The sequence below is a fragment of the Poeciliopsis prolifica genome, unplaced genomic scaffold, assembly GCF_027474105.1.
Source record: "Poeciliopsis prolifica strain line A6 unplaced genomic scaffold, Auburn_PproV2 SCAFFOLD037, whole genome shotgun sequence".
NCBI classification, from domain to species: Eukaryota; Metazoa; Chordata; class Actinopteri; order Cyprinodontiformes; family Poeciliidae; genus Poeciliopsis; species Poeciliopsis prolifica.
This window is the reverse complement of record NW_026562412.1, coordinates 219826-237895: the sequence shown is the minus strand read 5'-3', so window position 1 is coordinate 237895 and position 18070 is coordinate 219826. Positions and strand designations below refer to the sequence as shown.

Sequence of the window (18070 nt, the reverse complement as noted above, 5' to 3'; positions counted from 1 at the left end):
AGTTCTGGACCCGGTTCTGGTGAACCGAGTCAGTCATGATTTACATCTTTATTACAGAGAAATCATAAAGTGTTGATGATAAACGTTCCTGAACCGGCTGCCACTCCGTGCCAAGGACCTAATCATGGCCTCCGGGTCGGTTCTGATCCAGGGAGCCTAGTGTGACCTTCAGGAGCCGGCTGATTATCTGGGAGTGTGTGGGGTGAAAGGTCAAGCCGTCCACCTCCATAGCCAGGTTCCCCGTTTTCCCGCTTCGTATTCCGAAACGCACCAGCGTTCCCAGGAACAGCTCCTCCTGGTGGACGCAGAGCAACAGTTAGGATGTCACTTTATGGTTCTCGTACCATCAGAACCTCACGGTACCTTCTGGACCGACGGCAGGTTCCTTCTCCAGTCCTGCAGCTGCAGGTCAGAGGTCACTGGCTGCAGTCCCAGTCCTCTCTTCAGGTAGCGCTGGTGAGCAGGACAGGTGTGGAGAAGGTAGAGCCCACAGGCCACGGCGTAGCCGGCCCAGTTAGAGACGCCTGCAGCGGGTCAGAACCAGAACCGTCAGAATGTGGCACAATGGATGGATGAAATGAGGGTTGGATGCTACCTGCAGTCACGGCGCAGTCTGCTGCCACATCGCAGGCCACCAGGTCTCCTTTGGGCATCAGCTGCTTCACCTTCTCCTTCACCTTGCCCATCCCCAACTCGTTGCCTCCGTCACCAATCCCTATGGGAACACGGGTCACCCGACCGGTCACTCTGAGAAAGCGGGCCGGGTCCAGGGTGTCGGGCTTCCTGCGCCGGCCGGGACAGAACCGGACTCACCTGTGGTCATAACTCCAGGAATGTTCTGAGCGGCGAGGAACAGGTCGTCTATGGGATCCACCAGGTGTTTGATATTCTGTCCTCTCATGTTGTAATAGTTGCCGTCCTGAGCCCGGCCGCTGCGCTCTATCGCCACCAGGTGGTCGAACCTGGTCAGAGGCGGCATGTTGTGAAACATGCTGTGGCCTTGACACACGGTGGGCGCCTTAGCATTAGCTTCTGCTAAACACTAGCCTGGTATAGAGCCTTAGCATTAGCTTCTGCTAAACACTAGCCTGGTATAGAGCCTTAGCATTAGCTTCTGCTAAACACTAGCCCGGTATAGAGCCTTAGCATTAGCTTCTGCTAAACACTAGCCCGGTATAGAGCCTTAGCATTAGCTTCTGCTAAACACTAGCCTGGTATAGAGCCTTAGCATTAGCTTCTGCTAAACACTAGCCTGGTATAGAGCCTTAGCATTAGCTTCTGCTAAACACTAGCCTGGTATAGAGCCTTAAATTGTGTTTAGCTTCTGCTAAACACTAGCCTGGTATAGAGCCTTAGCATTAGCTTCTGCTAAACACTAGCCTGGTATAGAGCCTTAGCATTAGCTTCTGCTAAACACTAGCCTGGTATAGAGCCTTAGCATTAGCTTCTGCTAAACACTAGCCTGGTATAGAGCCTTAGCATTAGCTTCTGCTAAACACTAGCCTGGTATAGAGCCTTAGCATTAGCTTCTGCTAAACACTAGCCTGGTATAGAGCCTTAGCATTAGCTTCTGCTAAACACTAGCCTGGTATAGAGCCTTAGTAAGTCCTGTGACCTGGGCTGTGTGGGGTCTCCGTGGTGACACAGGAAGTGCATTGCAGAGTCAGGCCCGCGACCCTCGAAGGTGACCAATGGGATGGCATTTTTGAGGACTCCTAATGGAGGAAACGTCCAATCAGGGTCTGTCTCTTTAATTCCCACCGACTGATGAGCGCTACGCCCAAACCCTCAACTGTCCTCACCGCTTCGTCCATCAGATCTCGGTTCATGTCCGCCGCCCTGCGGTCCGTCAGAAGCGTCACCCGTTTCCCTAGAGACAGCAACATGGTTGCCATGGCGATAGCTCCAGGCGGACCGTCCGTCTCATCTGGAGGACTGACCAGGAACCCAGAGGGCAAAGGTCATTTTATTCACAGCACATTTTCAGCAACCAGGCGATACAAAGTGCTCTACAGGAATTTAAAGGAAATACAAAAAAACAAAGAGCAGAAAAAGAAAAAGATAATAATGTTGATCAAAGTTCATAAACCAGGACGGTAGAAAATGTCCTCTGGTCCAATTCCTGTTCTGGGTCTCAGAGATCCGAGTCTCTGCAAAATAATCTAAGACTTGATCTGAGAAGTCAGGACACATCGGACCGGTTCTGTTCTGGGTTCTGTTCTGGGTTCTGTTCTGGGTTCTGGGTTCTGTTCTGGGTTCTGGTCTGGGTTCTGTTCTGGGTTCTGTTCTGGGTTCTGCTCTGGGTTCTGGGTTCTGTTCTGGGTTCTGTTCTGGGTTCTGCTCTGGGTTCTGTTCTGGGTTCTGTTCTGGGTTCTGTTCTGGGTTCTGTTCTGGGTTCTGTTCTGGGTTCTGCTCTGGGTTCTGGGTTCTGTTCTGGGTTCTGTTCTGGGTTCTGGTCTGGGTTCTGTTCTGGGTTCTGGGTTCTGTTCTGGGTTCTGGGTTCTGTTCTGGGTTCTGTTCTGGGTTCTGGGTTCTGCTCTGGGTTCTGGGTTCTGTTCTGGGTTCTGTTCTGGGTTCTGTTCTGGGTTCTGTTCTGGGTTCTGGGTTCTGTTCTGGGTTCTGTTCTGGGTTCTGTTCTGGGTTCTGTTCTGGGTTCTGTTCTGGGTTCTGTTCTGGGTTCTGGGTTCTGTTCTGGGTTCTGCTCTGGGTTTGGGTTCTGTTCTGGGTTCTGTTCTGGGTTCTGCTCTGGGTTCTGGGTTCTGTTCTGGGTTCTGGGTTCTGTTCTGGGTTCTGTTCTGGGTTCTGCTCTGGGTTCTGTTCTGGGTTCTGGGTTCTGTTCTGGGTTCTGCTCTGGGTTCTGGGTTCTGTTCTGGGTTCTGTTCTGGGTTCTGCTCTGGGTTCTGTTCTGGGTTCTGTTCTGGGTTCTGTTCTGGGTTCTGGTCTGGGTTCTGTTCTGGGTTCTGGGTTCTGTTCTGGGTTCTGTTTCTGGGTTCTGGGTTCTGTTCTGGGTTCTGTTCTGGGTTCTGGTCTGGGTTCTGTTCTGGGTTCTGTTCTGGGTTCTGTTCTGGGTTCTGGGTTCTGTTCTGGGTTCTGTTCTGGGTTCTGTTCTGGGTTCTGTTCTGGGTTCTGGGTTCTGTTCTGGTTCTGGTCTGGGTTCTGTTCTGGGTTCTGTTCTGGGTTCTGCTCTGGGTTCTGGGTTCTGTTCTGGGTTCTGTTCTGGGTTCTGCTCTGGGTTCTGTTCTGGGTTCTGTTCTGGGTTCTGTTCTGGGTTCTGTTCTGGGTTCTGTTCTGGGTTCTGCTCTGGGTTCTGGGTTCTGTTCTGGGTTCTGTTCTGGGTTCTGGTCTGGGTTCTGTTCTGGTTCTGGGTTCTGTTCTGGGTTCTGGGTTCTGTTCTGGGTTCTGTTCTGGGTTCTGGGTTCTGCTCTGGGTTCTGGTTCTGTTCTGGGTTCTGTTCTGGGTTCTGTTCTGGGTTCTGTTCTGGGTTCTGGGTTCTGTTCTGGGTTCTGTTCTGGGTTCTGTTCTGGGTTCTGTTCTGGGTTCTGTTCTGGGTTCTGTTCTGGGTTCTGGGTTCTGTTCTGGGTTCTGCTCTGGGTTCTGGGTTCTGTTCTGGGTTCTGTTCTGGGTTCTGCCTGGGTTCTGGGTTCTGTTCTGGGTTCTGGGTTCTGTTCTGGGTTCTGTTCTGGGTTCTGCTCTGGGTTCTGTTCTGGGTTCTGGGTTCTGTTCTGGGTTCTGCTCTGGGTTCTGGGTTCTGTTCTGGGTTCTGTTCTGGGTTCTGCTCTGGGTTCTGTTCTGGGTTCTGTTCTGGGTTCTGTTCTGGGTTCTGGTCTGGGTTCTGTTCTGGGTTCTGGGTTCTGTTCTGGGTTCTGTTCTGGGTTCTGGGTTCTGTTCTGGGTTCTGTTCTGGGTTCTGGTCTGGGTTCTGTTCTGGGTTCTGTTCTGGGTTCTGTTCTGGGTTCTGGGTTCTGTTCTGGGTTCTGTTCTGGGTTCTGGTCTGGGTTCTGGTCTGGGTTCTGTTCTGGGTTCTGTTCTGGGTTCTGGTCTGGTTCTGGTCTGGGTTCTGTTCTGGGTTCTGTTCTGGGTTCTGGTCTGGGTTCTGGTCTGGGTTCTGTTTCTGGGTTCTGTTCTGGGTTCTGGGTTCTGCTCTGGGTTCTGGGTTCTGCTCTGGGTTCTGGGTTCTGCTCTGGGTTCTGGGTTCTGTTCTGGGTTCTGTTCTGGGTTCTGCTCTGGTTCTGGGTTCTGTTCTGGGTTCTGTTCTGGGTTCTGCTCTGGGTTCTGTTCTGGGTTCTGTTCTGGGTTCTGTTCTGGGTTCTGTTCTGGGTTCTGTTCTGGGTTCTGCTCTGGGTTCTGGGTTCTGTTCTGGGTTCTGTTCTGGGTTCTGGTCTGGGTTCTGTTCTGGGTTCTGGGTTCTGTTCTGGGTTCTGGGTTCTGTTCTGGGTTCTGTTCTGGTTCTGTTCTGGGTTCTGGGTTCTGTTCTGGGTTCTGTTCTGGGTTCTGTTCTGGGTTCTGGTCTGGGTTCTGTTCTGGGTTCTGCTCTGGGTTCTGGGTTCTGTTCTGGGTTCTGTTCTGGGTTCTGTTCTGGGTTCTGTTCTGGGTTCTGGGTTCTGTTCTGGGTTCTGTTCTGGGTTCTGGGTTCTGTTCTGGGTTCTGGGTTCTGTTCTGGGTTCTGCTCTGGGTTCTGGGTTCTGTTCTGGGTTCTGTTCTGGGTTCTGCTCTGGGTTCTGGGTTCTGTTCTGGGTTCTGTTCTGGGTTCTGGGTTCTGTTCTGGGTTCTGTTCTGGGTTCTGCTCTGGGTTCTGTTCTGGGTTCTGGGTTCTGTTCTGGGTTCTGCTCTGGGTTCTGGGTTCTGTTCTGGGTTCTGCTCTGGGTTCTGGGTTCTGTTCTGGGTTCTGTTCTGGGTTCTGGTCTGGGTTCTGTTCTGGGTTCTGGGTTCTGTTCTGGGTTCTGTTCTGGGTTCTGGGTTCTGCTCTGGGTTCTGGGTTCTGTTCTGGGTTCTGTTCTGGGTTCTGTTCTGGGTTCTGGTCTGGGTTCTGTTTCTGGGTTCTGTTCTGGGTTCTGTTCTGGGTTCTGGGTTCTGTTCTGGGTTCTGGGTTCTGTTCTGGGTTCTGCTCTGGGTTCTGGGTTCTGTTCTGGGTTCTGCTCTGGGTTCTGGGTTCTGTTCTGGGTTCTGTTCTGGGTTCTGCTCTGGGTTCTGGGTTCTGTTCTGGGTTCTGTTCTGGGTTCTGGGTTCTGTTCTGGGTTCTGGTCTGGGTTCTGTTCTGGGTTCTGTTCTGGGTTCTGGGTTCTGTTCTGGGTTCTGTTCTGGGTTCTGTTCTGGGTTCTGTTCTGGGTTCTGCTCTGGGTTCTGGGTTCTGTTCTGGGTTCTGTTCTGGGTTCTGTTCTGGGTTCTGTTCTGGGTTCTGGTCTGGGTTCTGTTCTGGGTTCTGGGTTCTGTTCTGGGTTCTGTTCTGGGTTCTGTTCTGGGTTCTGGTCTGGGTTCTGTTCTGGGTTCTGTTCTGGGTTCTGCTCTGGGTTCTGGGTTCTGTTCTGGGTTCTGTTCTGGGTTCTGGGTTCTGTTCTGGGTTCTGTTCTGGGTTCTGCTCTGGGTTCTGGGTTCTGTTCTGGGTTCTGGGTTCTGTTCTGGGTTCTGTTCTGGGTTCTGCTCTGGGTTCTGGGTTCTGTTCTGGGTTCTGGGTTCTGTTCTGGGTTCTGTTCTGGGTTCTGCTCTGGGTTCTGGGTTCTGTTCTGGGTTCTGTTCTGGGTTCTGTTCTGGGTTCTGTTCTGGGTTCTGTTCTGGGTTCTGGGTTCTGTTCTGGGTTCTGGGTTCTGTTCTGGGTTGCTCTGGGTTCTGGGTTCTGTTCTGGGTTCTGCTCTGGGTTCTGGGTTCTGTTCTGGGTTCTGTTCCGGGTTCTGCTCTGGGTTCTGGGTTCTGTTCTGGGTTCTGTTCTGGGTTCTGGGTTCTGTTCTGGGTTCTGTTCTGGGTTCTGCTCTGGGTTCTGTTCTGGGTTCTGGGTTCTGTTCTGGGTTCTGCTCTGGGTTCTGGGTTCTGTTCTGGGTTCTGCTCTGGGTTCTGGGTTCTGTTCTGGGTTCTGTTCTGGGTTCTGGTCTGGGTTCTGTTCTGGGTTCTGGGTTCTGTTCTGGGTTCTGTTCTGGGTTCTGGGTTCTGCTCTGGGTTCTGGGTTCTGTTCTGGGTTCTGTTCTGGGTTCTGTTCTGGGTTCTGGTCTGGGTTCTGTTCTGGGTTCTGTTCTGGGTTCTGTTCTGGGTTCTGGGTTCTGTTCTGGGTTCTGGGTTCTGTTCTGGGTTCTGCTCTGGGTTCTGGGTTCTGTTCTGGGTTCTGCTCTGGGTTCTGGGTTCTGTTCTGGGTTCTGTTCTGGGTTCTGTTCTGGGTTCTGCTCTGGGTTCTGGGTTCTGTTCTGGGTTCTGGGTTCTGTTCTGGGTTCTGGTCTGGGTTCTGTTCTGGGTTCTGTTCTGGGTTCTGGGTTCTGTTCTGGGTTCTGGTCTGGGTTCTGGGTTCTGTTCTGGGTTCTGGTCTGGGTTCTGGGTTCTGGCTGGGTTCTGTTCTGGGTTGCTCTGGGTTCTGGGTTCTGTTCTGGGTTCTGTTCTGGGTTCTGTTCTGGGTTCTGGTCTGGGTTCTGTTCTGGGTTCTGGGTTCTGTTCTGGGTTCTGTTCTGGGTTCTGTTCTGGGTTCTGGTCTGGGTTCTGTTCTGGGTTCTGTTTCTGGGTTGCTCTGGGTTCTGGGTTCTGTTCTGGGTTCTGGGTTCTGTTCTGGGTTCTGTTCTGGGTTCTGCTCTGGGTTCTGGGTTCTGTTCTGGGTTCTGGGTTCTGTTCTGGGTTCTGTTCTGGGTTCTGCTCTGGGTTCTGGGTTCTGTTCTGGGTTCTGTTCTGGGTTCTGTTCTGGGTTCTGGGTTCTGTTCTGGGTTCTGCTCTGGGTTCTGGGTTCTGTTCTGGGTTCTGTTCTGGGTTCTGGGTTCTGTTCTGGGTTCTGTTCTGGGTTCTGGGTTCTGCTCTGGGTTCTGTTCTGGGTTCTGTTCTGGGTTCTGGGTTCTGTTCTGGGTTCTGGGTTCTGTTCTGGGTTCTGTTCTGGGTTCTGCTCTGGGTTCTGGGTTCTGTTCTGGGTTCTGCTCTGGGTTCTGGGTTCTGTTCTGGGTTCTGTTCTGGGTTCTGTTCTGGGTTCTGTTCTGGGTTCTGTTGGGTTCTGTTCTGGGTTCTGCTCTGGGTTCTGGGTTCTGTTCTGGGTTCTGCTCTGGGTTCTGTTCTGGGTTCTGGTCTGGGTTCTGTTCTGGGTTCTGTTCTGGGTTCTGTTCTGGGTTCTGGGTTCAGTTCTGGGTTCTGTTCTGGGTTCTGTTCTGGGTTCTGGTCTGGGTTCTGTTCTGGTTCTGTTCTGGGTTCTGTTCTGGGTTCAGTTTCTGGGTTCTGTTCTGGGTTCTGGTCTGGGTTCTGTTCTGGGTTCTGTTCTGGGTTCTGGTCTGGGTTCTGTTCTGGGTTCTGTTCTGGGTTCTGGTCTGGGTTCTGTTCTGGGTTCTGCTCTGGGTTCTGGGTTCTGTTCTGGGTTCTGGGTTCTGTTCTGGGTTCTGTTCTGGGTTCTGGTCTGGGTTCTGTTCTGGGTTCTGTTCTGGGTTCTGGTCTGGGTTCTGTTCTGGGTTCTGTTCTGGGTTCTGGTCTGGGTTCTGTTCTGGGTTCTGCTCTGGGTTCTGGGTTCTGTTCTGGGTTCTGGGTTCTGTTCTGGGTTCTGTTCTGGGTTCTGCTCTGGGTTCTGGGTTCTGTTCTGGGTTCTGGGTTCTGTTCTGGGTTCTGTTGGGGTTCTGCTCTGGGTTCTGGGTTCTGTTCTGGGTTCTGTTCTGGGTTCTGTTCTGGGTTCTGGGTTCTGTTCTGGGTTCTGCTCTGGGTTCTGGGTTCTGTTTCTGGGTTCTGTTCTGGGTTCTGGGTTCTGTTCTGGGTTCTGCTGGGTTCTGGGTTCTGTTCTGGGTTCTGGGTTCTGTTCTGGGTTCTGGGTTCTGTTCTGGGTTCTGGGTTCTGTTCTGGGTTCTGGGTTCTGTTCTGGGTTCTGCTCTGGTTCTGGGTTCAGTTCTGGGTTCTGTTCTGGGTTCTGTTCTGGGTTCTGTTCTGGGTTCTGTCTGGGTTCTGGGTTCTGTTCTGGGTTCTGGTTCTGTTCTGGGTTCTGTTCTGGGTTCTGTTCTGGGTTCTGTTCTGGGTTCTGGGTTCTGTTCTGGGTTCTGGGTTCAGTTCTGGGTTCTGTTCTGGGTTCTGTTCTGGGTTCTGTTCTGGGTTCTGTTCTGGGTTCTGCTCTGGGTTCTGGGTTCTGTTCTGGGTTCTGTTCTGGGTTCTGTTCTGGGTTCTGTTCTGGGTTCTGCTCTGGGTTCTGGGTTCTGTTCTGGGTTCTGGGTTCTGTTCTGGGTTCTGTTCTGGGTTCTGTTCTGGGTTCTGTTCTGGGTTCTGGGTTCTGTTCTGGGTTCTGGTTCAGTTCTGGGTTCTGTTCTGGGTTCTGTTCTGGGTTCTGTTCTGGGTTCTGTTCTGGGTTCTGCTCTGGGTTCTGGGTTCAGTTCTGGGTTCTGTTCTGGGTTCTGTTCTGGGTTCTGCTCTGGGTTCTGGGTTCTGTTCTGGGTTCTGTTCTGGGTTCTGCTCTGGGTTCTGGGTTCAGTTCTGGGTTCTGTTCTGGGTTCTGTTCTGGGTTCTGGGTTCTGGGTTCTGTTCTGGGTTCTGTTCTGGGTTCTGTTCTTCTGGGTTCTGCTCTGGGTTCTGGGTTCTGTTCTGGGTTCTGCTCTGGGTTCTGTTCTGGGTTCTGTTCTGGGTTCTGTTCTGGGTTCTGGTCTGGGTTCTGTTCTGGGTTCTGTTCTGGGTTCTGGTCTGGGTTCTGTTCTGGGTTCTGGTCTGGGTTCTGTTCTGGGTTCTGTTCTGGGTTCTGTTCTGGGTTCTGGTCTGGGTTCTGTTCTGGGTTCTGGTCTGGGTTCTGTTCTGGGTTCTGGGTTCTGTTCTGGGTTCTGTTCTGGGTTCTGTTCTGTCTGGGTTCTGCTCTGGGTTCTGGGTTCTGTTCTGGGTTCTGCTCTGGGTTCTGTTCTGGGTTCTGTTCTGGGTTCTGTTCTGGGTTCTGCTCTGGGTTCTGTTCTGGGTTCTGTTCTGGGTTCTGGTCTGGGTTCTGTTCTGGGTTCTGGTCTGGGTTCTGTTCTGGGTGTTCTGGGTTCTGTTCTGGGTTCTGCTCTGGGTTCTGTTCTGGGTTCTGTTCTGGTTCTGTTCTGGGTTCTGTTCTGGGTTCTGTTCTGTGTTCTGCTCTGGGTTCTGGGTTCTGTTCTGGGTTCTGTTCTGGGTTCTGGGTTCTGTTCTGGGTTCTGGTCTGGGTTCTGTTCTGGGTTCTGTTCTGGGTTCTGGGTTCTGTTCTGGGTTCTGGTCTGGGTTCTGGGTTCTGTTCTGGGTTCTGGTCTGGGTTCTGGGTTCTGGTCTGGGTTCTGTTCTGGGTTCTGCTCTGGGTTCTGGGTTCTGTTCTGGGTTCTGTTCTGGGTTCTGTTCTGGGTTCTGTTCTGGGTTCTGGTCTGGGTTCTGTTCTGGGTTCTGGGTTCTGTTCTGGGTTCTGTTCTGGGTTCTGTTCTGGGTTCTGGTCTGGGTTCTGTTCTGGGTTCTGTTCTGGGTTCTGCTCTGGGTTCTGGGTTCTGTTCTGGGTTCTGGGTTCTGTTCTGGGTTCTGTTCTGGGTTCTGCTCTGGGTTCTGGGTTCTGTTCTGGGTTCTGGGTTCTGTTCTGGGTTCTGTTCTGGGTTCTGCTCTGGGTTCTGGGTTCTGTTCTGGGTCTGTTCTGGGTTTCTGTTCTGGGTTCTGGGTTCTGTTCTGGGTTCTGCTCTGGGTTCTGGGTTCTGTTCTGGGTTCTGTTCTGGGTTCTGGGTTCTTCTGGGTTCTGTTCTGGGTTCTGGGTTCTGCTCTGGGTTCTGTTCTGGGTTCTGGGTTCTGTTCTGGGTTCTGGGTTCTGTTCTGGGTTCTGGGTTCTGTTCTGGGTTCTGTTCTGGGTTCTGTTCTGGGTTCTGTTCTGGGTTCTGCTCTGGGTTCTGGGTTCTGTTCTGGGTTCTGTTCTGGGTTCTGGTCTGGGTTCTGTTCTGGGTTCTGTTCTGGGTTCTGTTCTGGGTTCTGTTCTGGGTTCTGTTCTGGGTTCTGCTCTGGGTTCTGGGTTCTGTTCTGGGTTCTGCTCTGGGTTCTGTTCTGGGTTCTGGTCTGGGTTCTGTTCTGGGTTCTGTTCTGGGTTCTGTTCTGGGTTCTGTTCTGGGTTCTGGGTTCAGTTCTGGGTTCTGTTCTGGGTTCTGTTCTGGGTTCTGGTCTGGGTTCTGTTCTGGGTTCTGTTCTGGGTTCTGTTCTGGGTTCAGTTCTGGGTTCTGTTCTGGGTTCTGGTCTGGGTTCTGTTCTGGGTTCTGTTCTGGGTTCTGGTCTGGGTTCTGTTCTGGGTTCTGTTCTGGGTTCTGGTCTGGGTTCTGTTCTGGGTTCTGCTCTGGGTTCTGGGTTCTGTTCTGGGTTCTGGGTTCTGTTCTGGGTTCTGTTCTGGGTTCTGGTCTGGGTTCTGTTCTGGGTTCTGTTCTGGGTTCTGGTCTGGGTTCTGTTCTGGGTTCTGTTCTGGGTTCTGGTCTGGGTTCTGTTCTGGGTTCTGCTCTGGGTTCTGGGTTCTGTTCTGGGTTCTGGGTTCTGTTCTGGGTTCTGTTCTGGGTTCTGCTCTGGGTTCTGGGTTCTGTTCTGGTTCTGGGTTCTGTTCTGTTCTGGGTTCTGTTCTGGGTTCTGCTCTGGGTTCTGGGTTCTGTTCTGGGTTCTGTTCTGGGTTCTGTTCTGGGTTCTGGGTTCTGTTCTGGGTTCTGCTCTGGGTTCTGGGTTCTGTTCTGGGTTCTGTTCTGGGTTCTGGGTTCTGTTCTGGGTTCTGCTCTGGGTTCTGGGTTCTGTTGGGTTCTGGGTTCTGTTCTGGGTTCTGGGTTCTGTTCTGGGTTCTGGTTCTGTTCTGGGTTCTGGGTTCTGTTCTGGGTTCTCTGGGTTCTGGGTTCAGTTCTGGGTTCTGTTCTGGGTTCTGTTCTGGGTTCTGTTTCTGGGTTCTGTTCTGGGTTCTGTTCTGGGTTCTGTTCTGGGTTCTGGGTTCTGTTCTGGGTTTCTGGGTTCTGTTCTGGGTTCTGTTCTGGGTTCTGTTCTGGGTTCTGTTCTGGGTTCTGTTCTGGGTTCTGTGGGTCTGGGTTCAGTTCTGGGTTCTGTTCTGGGTTCTGTTCTGGGTTCTGTCTGGGTTCTGGGTTCTGGTTCTGGGTTCTGGGTTCTGTCTGGGTTCTGTTCTGTTCTGGGTTGTGTTCTGGGTTCTGTTCTGGGTTCTGTCTGGGTTCTGTCTGGGTTCTGTCTGGGTTCTGTTGGGGTTCTGTCTGGGTTCTGGGTTCTGTTCTGGGTTCTGCTCTGGGTTCTGTTCTGGGTTCTGTCTGGGTTTCTGTTCTGTTCTGGGTTCTGTTCTGGGTTCTGGTCTGGGTTCTGTTCTGGGTTCTGTCTGGGTTCTGTTCTGGTCGGGTTCTGTTCTGGGTTCTGTTCTGGGTTCTGTTCTGGGTTCTGTTCTGGGTTCTGTTCTGGGTTCTGTTCTGGGTTCTGTTCTGGGTTCTGTTCTGGGTTCTGTTCTGGGTTCTGTTCTGGGTTCTGCTCTGGGTTCTGGGTTCTGTTCTGGGTTCTGCTCTGGGTTCTGTTCTGGGTTCTGTTCTGGGTTCTGTTCTGGGTTCTGTTCTGGGTTCTGTTCTGGGTTCTGTTCTGGGTTCTGGTCTGGGTTCTGTTCTGGGTTCTGGTCTGGGTTCTGTTCTGGGTTCTGTTCTGGGTTCTGTTCTGGGTTCTGCTCTGGGTTCTGTTCTGGGTTCTGTTCTGGGTTCTGTTCTGGGTTCTGTTCTGGGTTCTGCTCTGGGTTCTGTTCTGGGTTCTGGTCAGGAACAGCTAGGTGTGTGTCCTACCTGTGCTGGTGGTGTGTGGGGAACCCGGTGACGATGGCCACAGAGGAGGAGTGGGACAGCGCCAGGCAGCAGCGGAGGAGTTCATCCTGGACAAACAGAGCCGCGATTCCCCGCTGGCCTGCAGAACCACAGAACCAGAACCTTCTGAGTCGGTGTCAGAAGGTCTCGTGTTCTGGTCCCTCTCATCGGAACGGGACCTTTACCCGGGTCGTCTCCGATGATCCGCTCCAGCTGCCGGATCTTCCCGGCCGTCTCCTTGGAGACCAGGCTGTAGAGCAGGGGATTGTGGGTAACCAGGAAGCAGAGCGGGGCCGGCTGCGGGTCGGTGCCGGCTGACGGAGTGTCCGGGACGTCGGTCAGGAACATGCAGCCCGGAGAGTGGCTGAATGCCAGAGGCGGTTCTGAAAGGTCCAAACAGACAGCAGTGATGGTCATCTGAACGTAACTGCTGGTCGGATCCGGTCGGTTCCGGTCCCTCACTGCTGCTGAGGATGGCTTCTATAGACGTCACTCCGCATGCCCAGAAGACAGGAACGTCACCGGGTCGGAGCTCCACCGGGTCACCATAGTCCGGTCGGGTCAGGTCCAGAATGCCCAGCACAGCTGTAGAGAAAGCAAATCCGATGAGCCTCAGCAGGCGGTTCTGGTTCCCAGCCGGCCCGGACCAGTCAGCACCTGGGTCTCCGATGTGAACCGGAGCGCCATGGGCCCGTGGGTTCTGATGGGTCACCTCCACCGCCGCGTCCAGCAGCCCGGCCGGCACCGGACGCATGGTGACCACCAGGGGGCAGTGAAACTCCCCTTTGGGAACGCAGCGCACCGCGGTCTGCAAGACACCACCACTAGGGGTCACCCTACTTTACCTGCAGAACCCTCAGCGCTGGTTCTGTCTGGCTTCACCAGAATGTTCCGGTCAGGTTCTGTTTGAGTTCAGAACTGAACAGAGCCGCTGTTGTCTGGATTAATCCTGGTCCTACCCGGAACATGCTGACGTTCCGTCCCTGCTCCACGTTCCGGACCGGAACCCCGGCCTCTTCCAGCCGGCCCTCGAAGCCGAAACTGCAGCCCAGGTAGAAGGTCACCATGTCTGCCAGCGGCGACCCGGTTCTAGACAGACACATCCAACAGTTAACAGCAGGAAACCCGAGACGGGCTTGCCCGGTTCTGACCCACCTGGCCGGATCGCAGTAGCTCTGCAGGCTGGAGACGGTCTTGACCAAACGCCCATCCTGATAGACACAGAACTCGGAGACGTCCGTCCTGAAGACAGAACACCATGAGGGAACCGGGTTCTGGTGGTGCCGCCGTGGCCCCGAACCGCCAGGGAGGTTCTAGAACCTCTGCTGGATGTAAAGCGGCAGCAGAGGATCTTTCATTCTCACCAACCTGATGTCAGCATGTTTAGCCAGAGGCTCACAGGAAGTCTCCCCTGATTGGCTGCGGTACAGCAGAGGAAGGGGGGCGGGGTTACTGCGACAGAAGTCCTCAAAGTCGTCGGCCATGCGGCGCGGCAGGACCACGACGTTGGCCTGCTGGTACCCTGATGAAGACACAGAAAGATGCTGAACGGATCCGATCAGAATCATTGTGGATAAAGCTACGGCCTCTCTGGTTCTGGTCCACAGGGCCGGGCCGGGCCGGGCCGAGGGTCCACTTAGCTCTGGCTGCTTTCAGTTGGTAAAATTATCTCAGTATGCTGATGACACTCAGCTATTTCTGTTCATAAACCCTGAAGAATCCAATACCCTGCAGACACAGACGGGTCCTGAGAGCTTTAGTCTGAGCCAGACGACCCGTTTCCTTTCTAGACGTTTACAGAAGCGGTTCTAGTTACCCTGATCTAGCTCTAGTTTTCAGGCTTCGTTCATGTAACACATTTACCCCCTGAATCTGATCCCAGGTACTGCAGGAGTAAAGTCCAAACGCTGCAGGTTATAAACCATCTTACCGTGAGCCAGGCCAGTCGTGGTTCTTATTTTGGGATGATTCTGTCTGATTAACAGCCTGAGTTCTCCTGGACCGAGACGACTCACGTTCTGGATCTGATGCATATTCAGATACAAATTATAATCTGCAGCGATTCCTGGAGCCTGGCGGCTGAAGAACCGGAGAGGAGGAAGTGCTCCGTTAATGAGCAGCAAAGCCCTGCAAACATTAACAGGCAGGGGGCGCCGTCCTGACAGGACCTGCACTACCACCGCCACCCAACACTTCATCCATCCGGACATCCGTCTGAACATCCAGTAGAGGTTCTGCTTCGCTCAGCCAGCAGCTGCTGCTCTGCTCTGATCGCCGACGTTTCCAGTATAAACCAGTATAAACCAGTATAAACCAGTCTTTCCAATCTCAGCTCTTCCTCCAGAACTTTCAGCTCGTTTCAGTTTGTGGTTCTAGGATCTGGTTCTGATTCATCTCAGAGCCGTTCTGTCTCTTGTTGAAATAGAATTTTAAATTAGCACAATAGTACACAGGCTAATCTTTACGTTAAGACAAAACTTAGAGATCCAAACTAAAACAACTGGCCACTCTCAAAATTTTACATGAATTGTATAGAGAGGATCTTAAAGAAAGACAGACTGAGACTTCCTTAAAACTCTTTAGACAGGGAGTCTGTCTGCCAGACAATTAACAAATTCCTTAGCATGGTTCAAAAGTTCACTAGGATCTTAAAACTTTTTATAAATAATTTTATCTTCATTTGAATTAAATATATTTCTTTAAGCATGTTTTGAATTAGTTACTTCTTAGATCCAAACTTATCGTCATTATTTAGCATTACATTTGGTGCAAGCTTGGTTAAAAATACAAACTACTTTCTTGTGGAAACATTTGAGTCAGAAAACTAAAACAGACAGAGGAAGTAAATTTAGCTCAGGGAGAGTTGCAGGAGACGCCTGGTACGGCAGAGACCCAGTTTGATGATCCATATATCAGGAGGTAATAAAATCAATGGGAAGGCCCACAAAGGAAAACACACACCTCCTAATGCATATATTTAAATGAGGAGAATACACATTCTTATAAAATGGTTTGTTTTACAGCAGGAGTTCAAATCTCTTTGTGCTGAGTGAGAGTTTCCCAGAAGATGCATCTTGTTTGTTTCTGTTTCCCTTTTTACTCAGTTAATTGTTTCTGTTTGTCTGTCTTGGACTTTTGATGATCTAGGTGAGATGCTTATTGTAACATTCTTCTTGCATTGATTTTCTCTGGATAAAACTCTGAATATCTGAAGTCTGACGTCGTATGATTGCTCTTTCTCACTGCACATATTTAGACACAAGAATTCGGGATCAGAGGAATGAATTAACGAGCTAAATCAAGTTATTCCTCTTTTTAATTCTTAACACTCTCCAGACCAGAACCCTAAAACTGCAGAGGAGGCTCCAGGTTCCCAAGGTCATGGAGGTCGTCACCTTGAGTCGAGTGTCTCCTGAGGCTCCTCCAGGTCCCCCGGCAGCCTGTCCTCATGGCAGACAGCATGTCTCATGTCTCGCCTGCAGGACAAACCAGAGAAACCAGAAGTCATGAGCATGCTCACAACGTCCAGGCTAATCCAGTCTCAGCTCTTCTGCACCCTAACAGGTTTTATTCCTGGATTAATCTCCATCTGTCCTCCCACAGCATGATGCTGCCACCACCATGTTTCCTGGTTCAGTCCGGTGGACGACCGGCCAGCCAGACTGCTCAATGTGAACTTCCTCCTCAATTATTCCTTATTTTTTCTGGGACCGAGATTAAAGGAGCCACAGCAGGGTTATGGCTCAAGTTATACTATTCTTTAAATTACATTTGATCAATTTTTAGAAGCGTAATAAATCAGCTTATGGCAGATTAGTATGGAAAATGATTGAAAAACAGCTGTTCTATATTTAGGATGATTATTACATTTCATGGTAACTCGGGTCTGCAGGGACTCGGTTCGTCCTGCAGGGACTCGGTTCGTCCTGCAGGGACTCGGTTCGGTTCGGTTCGTCTCATCAGCTGAACTCTGGTCCAAATCACCAAACAGCAAATAAAAACTGTCCTGATTTTTCCAGCAGTTGGGATCAAATTACAAATAATCTGGTTTATTAAAAGAAAAGAAGAAGAATCGTCCAGAACCGGAAGCTACATTTCACAGTAAAACTTGTTCAAACTGTTAAAATCTGGTTATCTTCTAAAATTCCGGATCTTCGCCGTTTTCCTTTTATTACCTTCAAGTTCCGCGTCTTTCTTCTTCTCGTGTTTCATGGCGATTGGCGGACCAGCGCGCTGCCGCCACCTACTGGACGGCCATGTTGACAGCAAGGCACTGAAAATGATTTCAGCTTCGGGTTCACATAAAGCGCCTCCTGGTGGAACCGAGCGGAACTACTAAGGAGCTGGAAAACCTCGGGAGAACTGAGCAGTTAGGAGAACGTTCTGGTTCTGGTTCTGGTTCTGGGATCTCCTGAAGGCTCCTGAACTCTAGCTGGGTGTGGATACTTCTGGACCCATTCTAAATCACCCTGTTCTGGTTCTGAGGTCCAGCGGCTCCGTCCTGCTGGATTCTGGGAAGACCTTGAATTGGACCACCAGACCAGAACCAGAACTCGATCCAGAAGAAACCAGAAGAGGATTTCAGGAGGAGCTGTAGGGAACTGGAATCAGAACCAGCGGACCGGCTCACAGTCTGGACTTTGACCCGGCTGATACTGCAGCAGATAAAAGATCCGATCGGACTGGAGCCGCCGCAGTCGATGCTGGACGCTCCAGGTACACCGGCAGAACTCGTCAGTTTGACCCGGCAGCAGAACCCGGTTATTGGGTCCAGAATGGGTTCTGGCCCGCTGTGTCTGCTCCTGCTGCTGAGCGCAGCTCTGGCACGTAAGTCTGGACCTTCCTGGAGAACATCAGAACATCTGGACCTGTAATCACCGACCCGGTCCTGTTCGCTGGCTGCAGCATCTGCTGATTCGGATCTGCAGGGGTAACATCTCGGTTCTGGTTCTGCTGTTCAGATTGGACCCCACTTGGCTTTGGGAACAGATAAGAACTGCAGCAAAGACTTACTGGTTCTGTGAGGCTGTGTGACAAACTGGTTTTACTGGCAATAACTGATCAACCAGTAAGGGTCGCCACGGTGACGCTGGCAGCATCCAGCGTTTGTAGATATAATCAATAAATATGTTCAGTGATTATTTTTTGGTAATTATGAATGATAATTTATTATTGTTAACTTTGCACCGATCAATACTTTAATAAGATTGATGGAGGAAACTGTGGATGACACGACTAACTCTTTCATACACGGCAGAGGTCAGATTTTTCTGTGGTGCTGTGGGCTCCCTGTCAGCAGGGAATCACCATAGCAACCACAAAGACAGCTCACATCTCTGCATCCAACCATCATCCATCCATCATCCATCCATCATCCATCCATCCATCCATCATCCAACCATCATCCATCCATCATCCATCCATCATCCATCCATCATCCATCCATCATCCATCCATCATCCATCCATCCATCCATCATCCAACCATCATCCATCCATCATCCATCATCCATCCATCATCCATCCATCATCCATTCATCATCCATCCATCCATCCATCATCCAACCATCATCCATCCATCCATCCATCCATCATCCATCATCTATCCATCATCCATCCATCATCCAACCATCATCCATCCATCATCCAACCATCATCCATCCATCCATCCATCCATCATCCATCATCTATCCATCATCCATCCATCATCCAACCATCATCCATCCATCATCCATCCATCATCCATCCATCATCCATCCATCATCTATCCATCATCCAACCATCATCCATCCATCATCCAACCATCATCCATCCATCATCCTAAAACATCATCCATCCATCATCTATCCATCATCCAACCATCATCCATCCATCATCCAACCATCATCCATCCATCATCCATCCATCATCTATCCATCATCCATCCATCATCTATCCATCATCCATCCATCATCCATCCATCATCTATCCATCATCCAACCATCATCCAACCATCATCCATCCATCATCTATCCATCATCCAACCATCATCCAACCATCATCCATCCATCATCTATCCATCATCCAACCATCATCCAACCATCATCCATCCATCATCTATCCATCATCCAACCATCATCCAACCATCATCCATCCATCATCTATCCATCATCCA

At 51.3% G+C, this 18070-nt stretch overlaps 2 protein-coding genes across 5 annotated transcripts in view; one reads left to right on the top strand and one right to left on the bottom strand.

The window, feature by feature from the left end:
• Nucleotides 1–2: 2 nt before the first annotated feature.
• Nucleotides 3–16511, bottom strand: dglucy (D-glutamate cyclase). 4 transcript variants are annotated; one of them, XM_055053587.1, is made up of 14 exons: nucleotides 16093–16511; nucleotides 15313–15393; nucleotides 13286–13439; nucleotides 12877–13159; nucleotides 12575–12725; nucleotides 12380–12502; nucleotides 12103–12300; nucleotides 11900–12017; nucleotides 1795–1935; nucleotides 1616–1717; nucleotides 814–962; nucleotides 596–715; nucleotides 364–524; nucleotides 3–295 (listed from the first exon to the last, which is right to left on the bottom strand). In XM_055053587.1, the coding sequence occupies exons 2-14, from the start codon at nucleotides 15377–15379 to the stop codon at nucleotides 119–121; spliced, it is 1944 nt and encodes a 647-aa protein (XP_054909562.1). In that variant the 5' UTR covers nucleotides 15380–15393; nucleotides 16093–16511; the 3' UTR covers nucleotides 3–118. The 4 variants fall into 4 exon arrangements, 3 of the variants coding, with proteins under 3 accessions (XP_054909562.1, XP_054909563.1, XP_054909561.1); XM_055053588.1 differs by lacking the exon at nucleotides 16093–16511 and adding an exon at nucleotides 15785–16073; XM_055053586.1 differs by lacking the exons at nucleotides 15313–15393; nucleotides 16093–16511 and adding an exon at nucleotides 13848–14033.
• apoba (apolipoprotein Ba) overlaps nucleotides 16427–18070 on the top strand; it is a 34288-nt gene continuing 32644 nt past the window's right edge. The window contains exon 1 of the mRNA XM_055053576.1: nucleotides 16427–16744. Within this exon, the coding sequence (XP_054909551.1) occupies nucleotides 16618–16744 (127 nt within the window). The 5' untranslated portion in view covers nucleotides 16427–16617. The remainder of the gene's footprint in view (nucleotides 16745–18070) is intronic.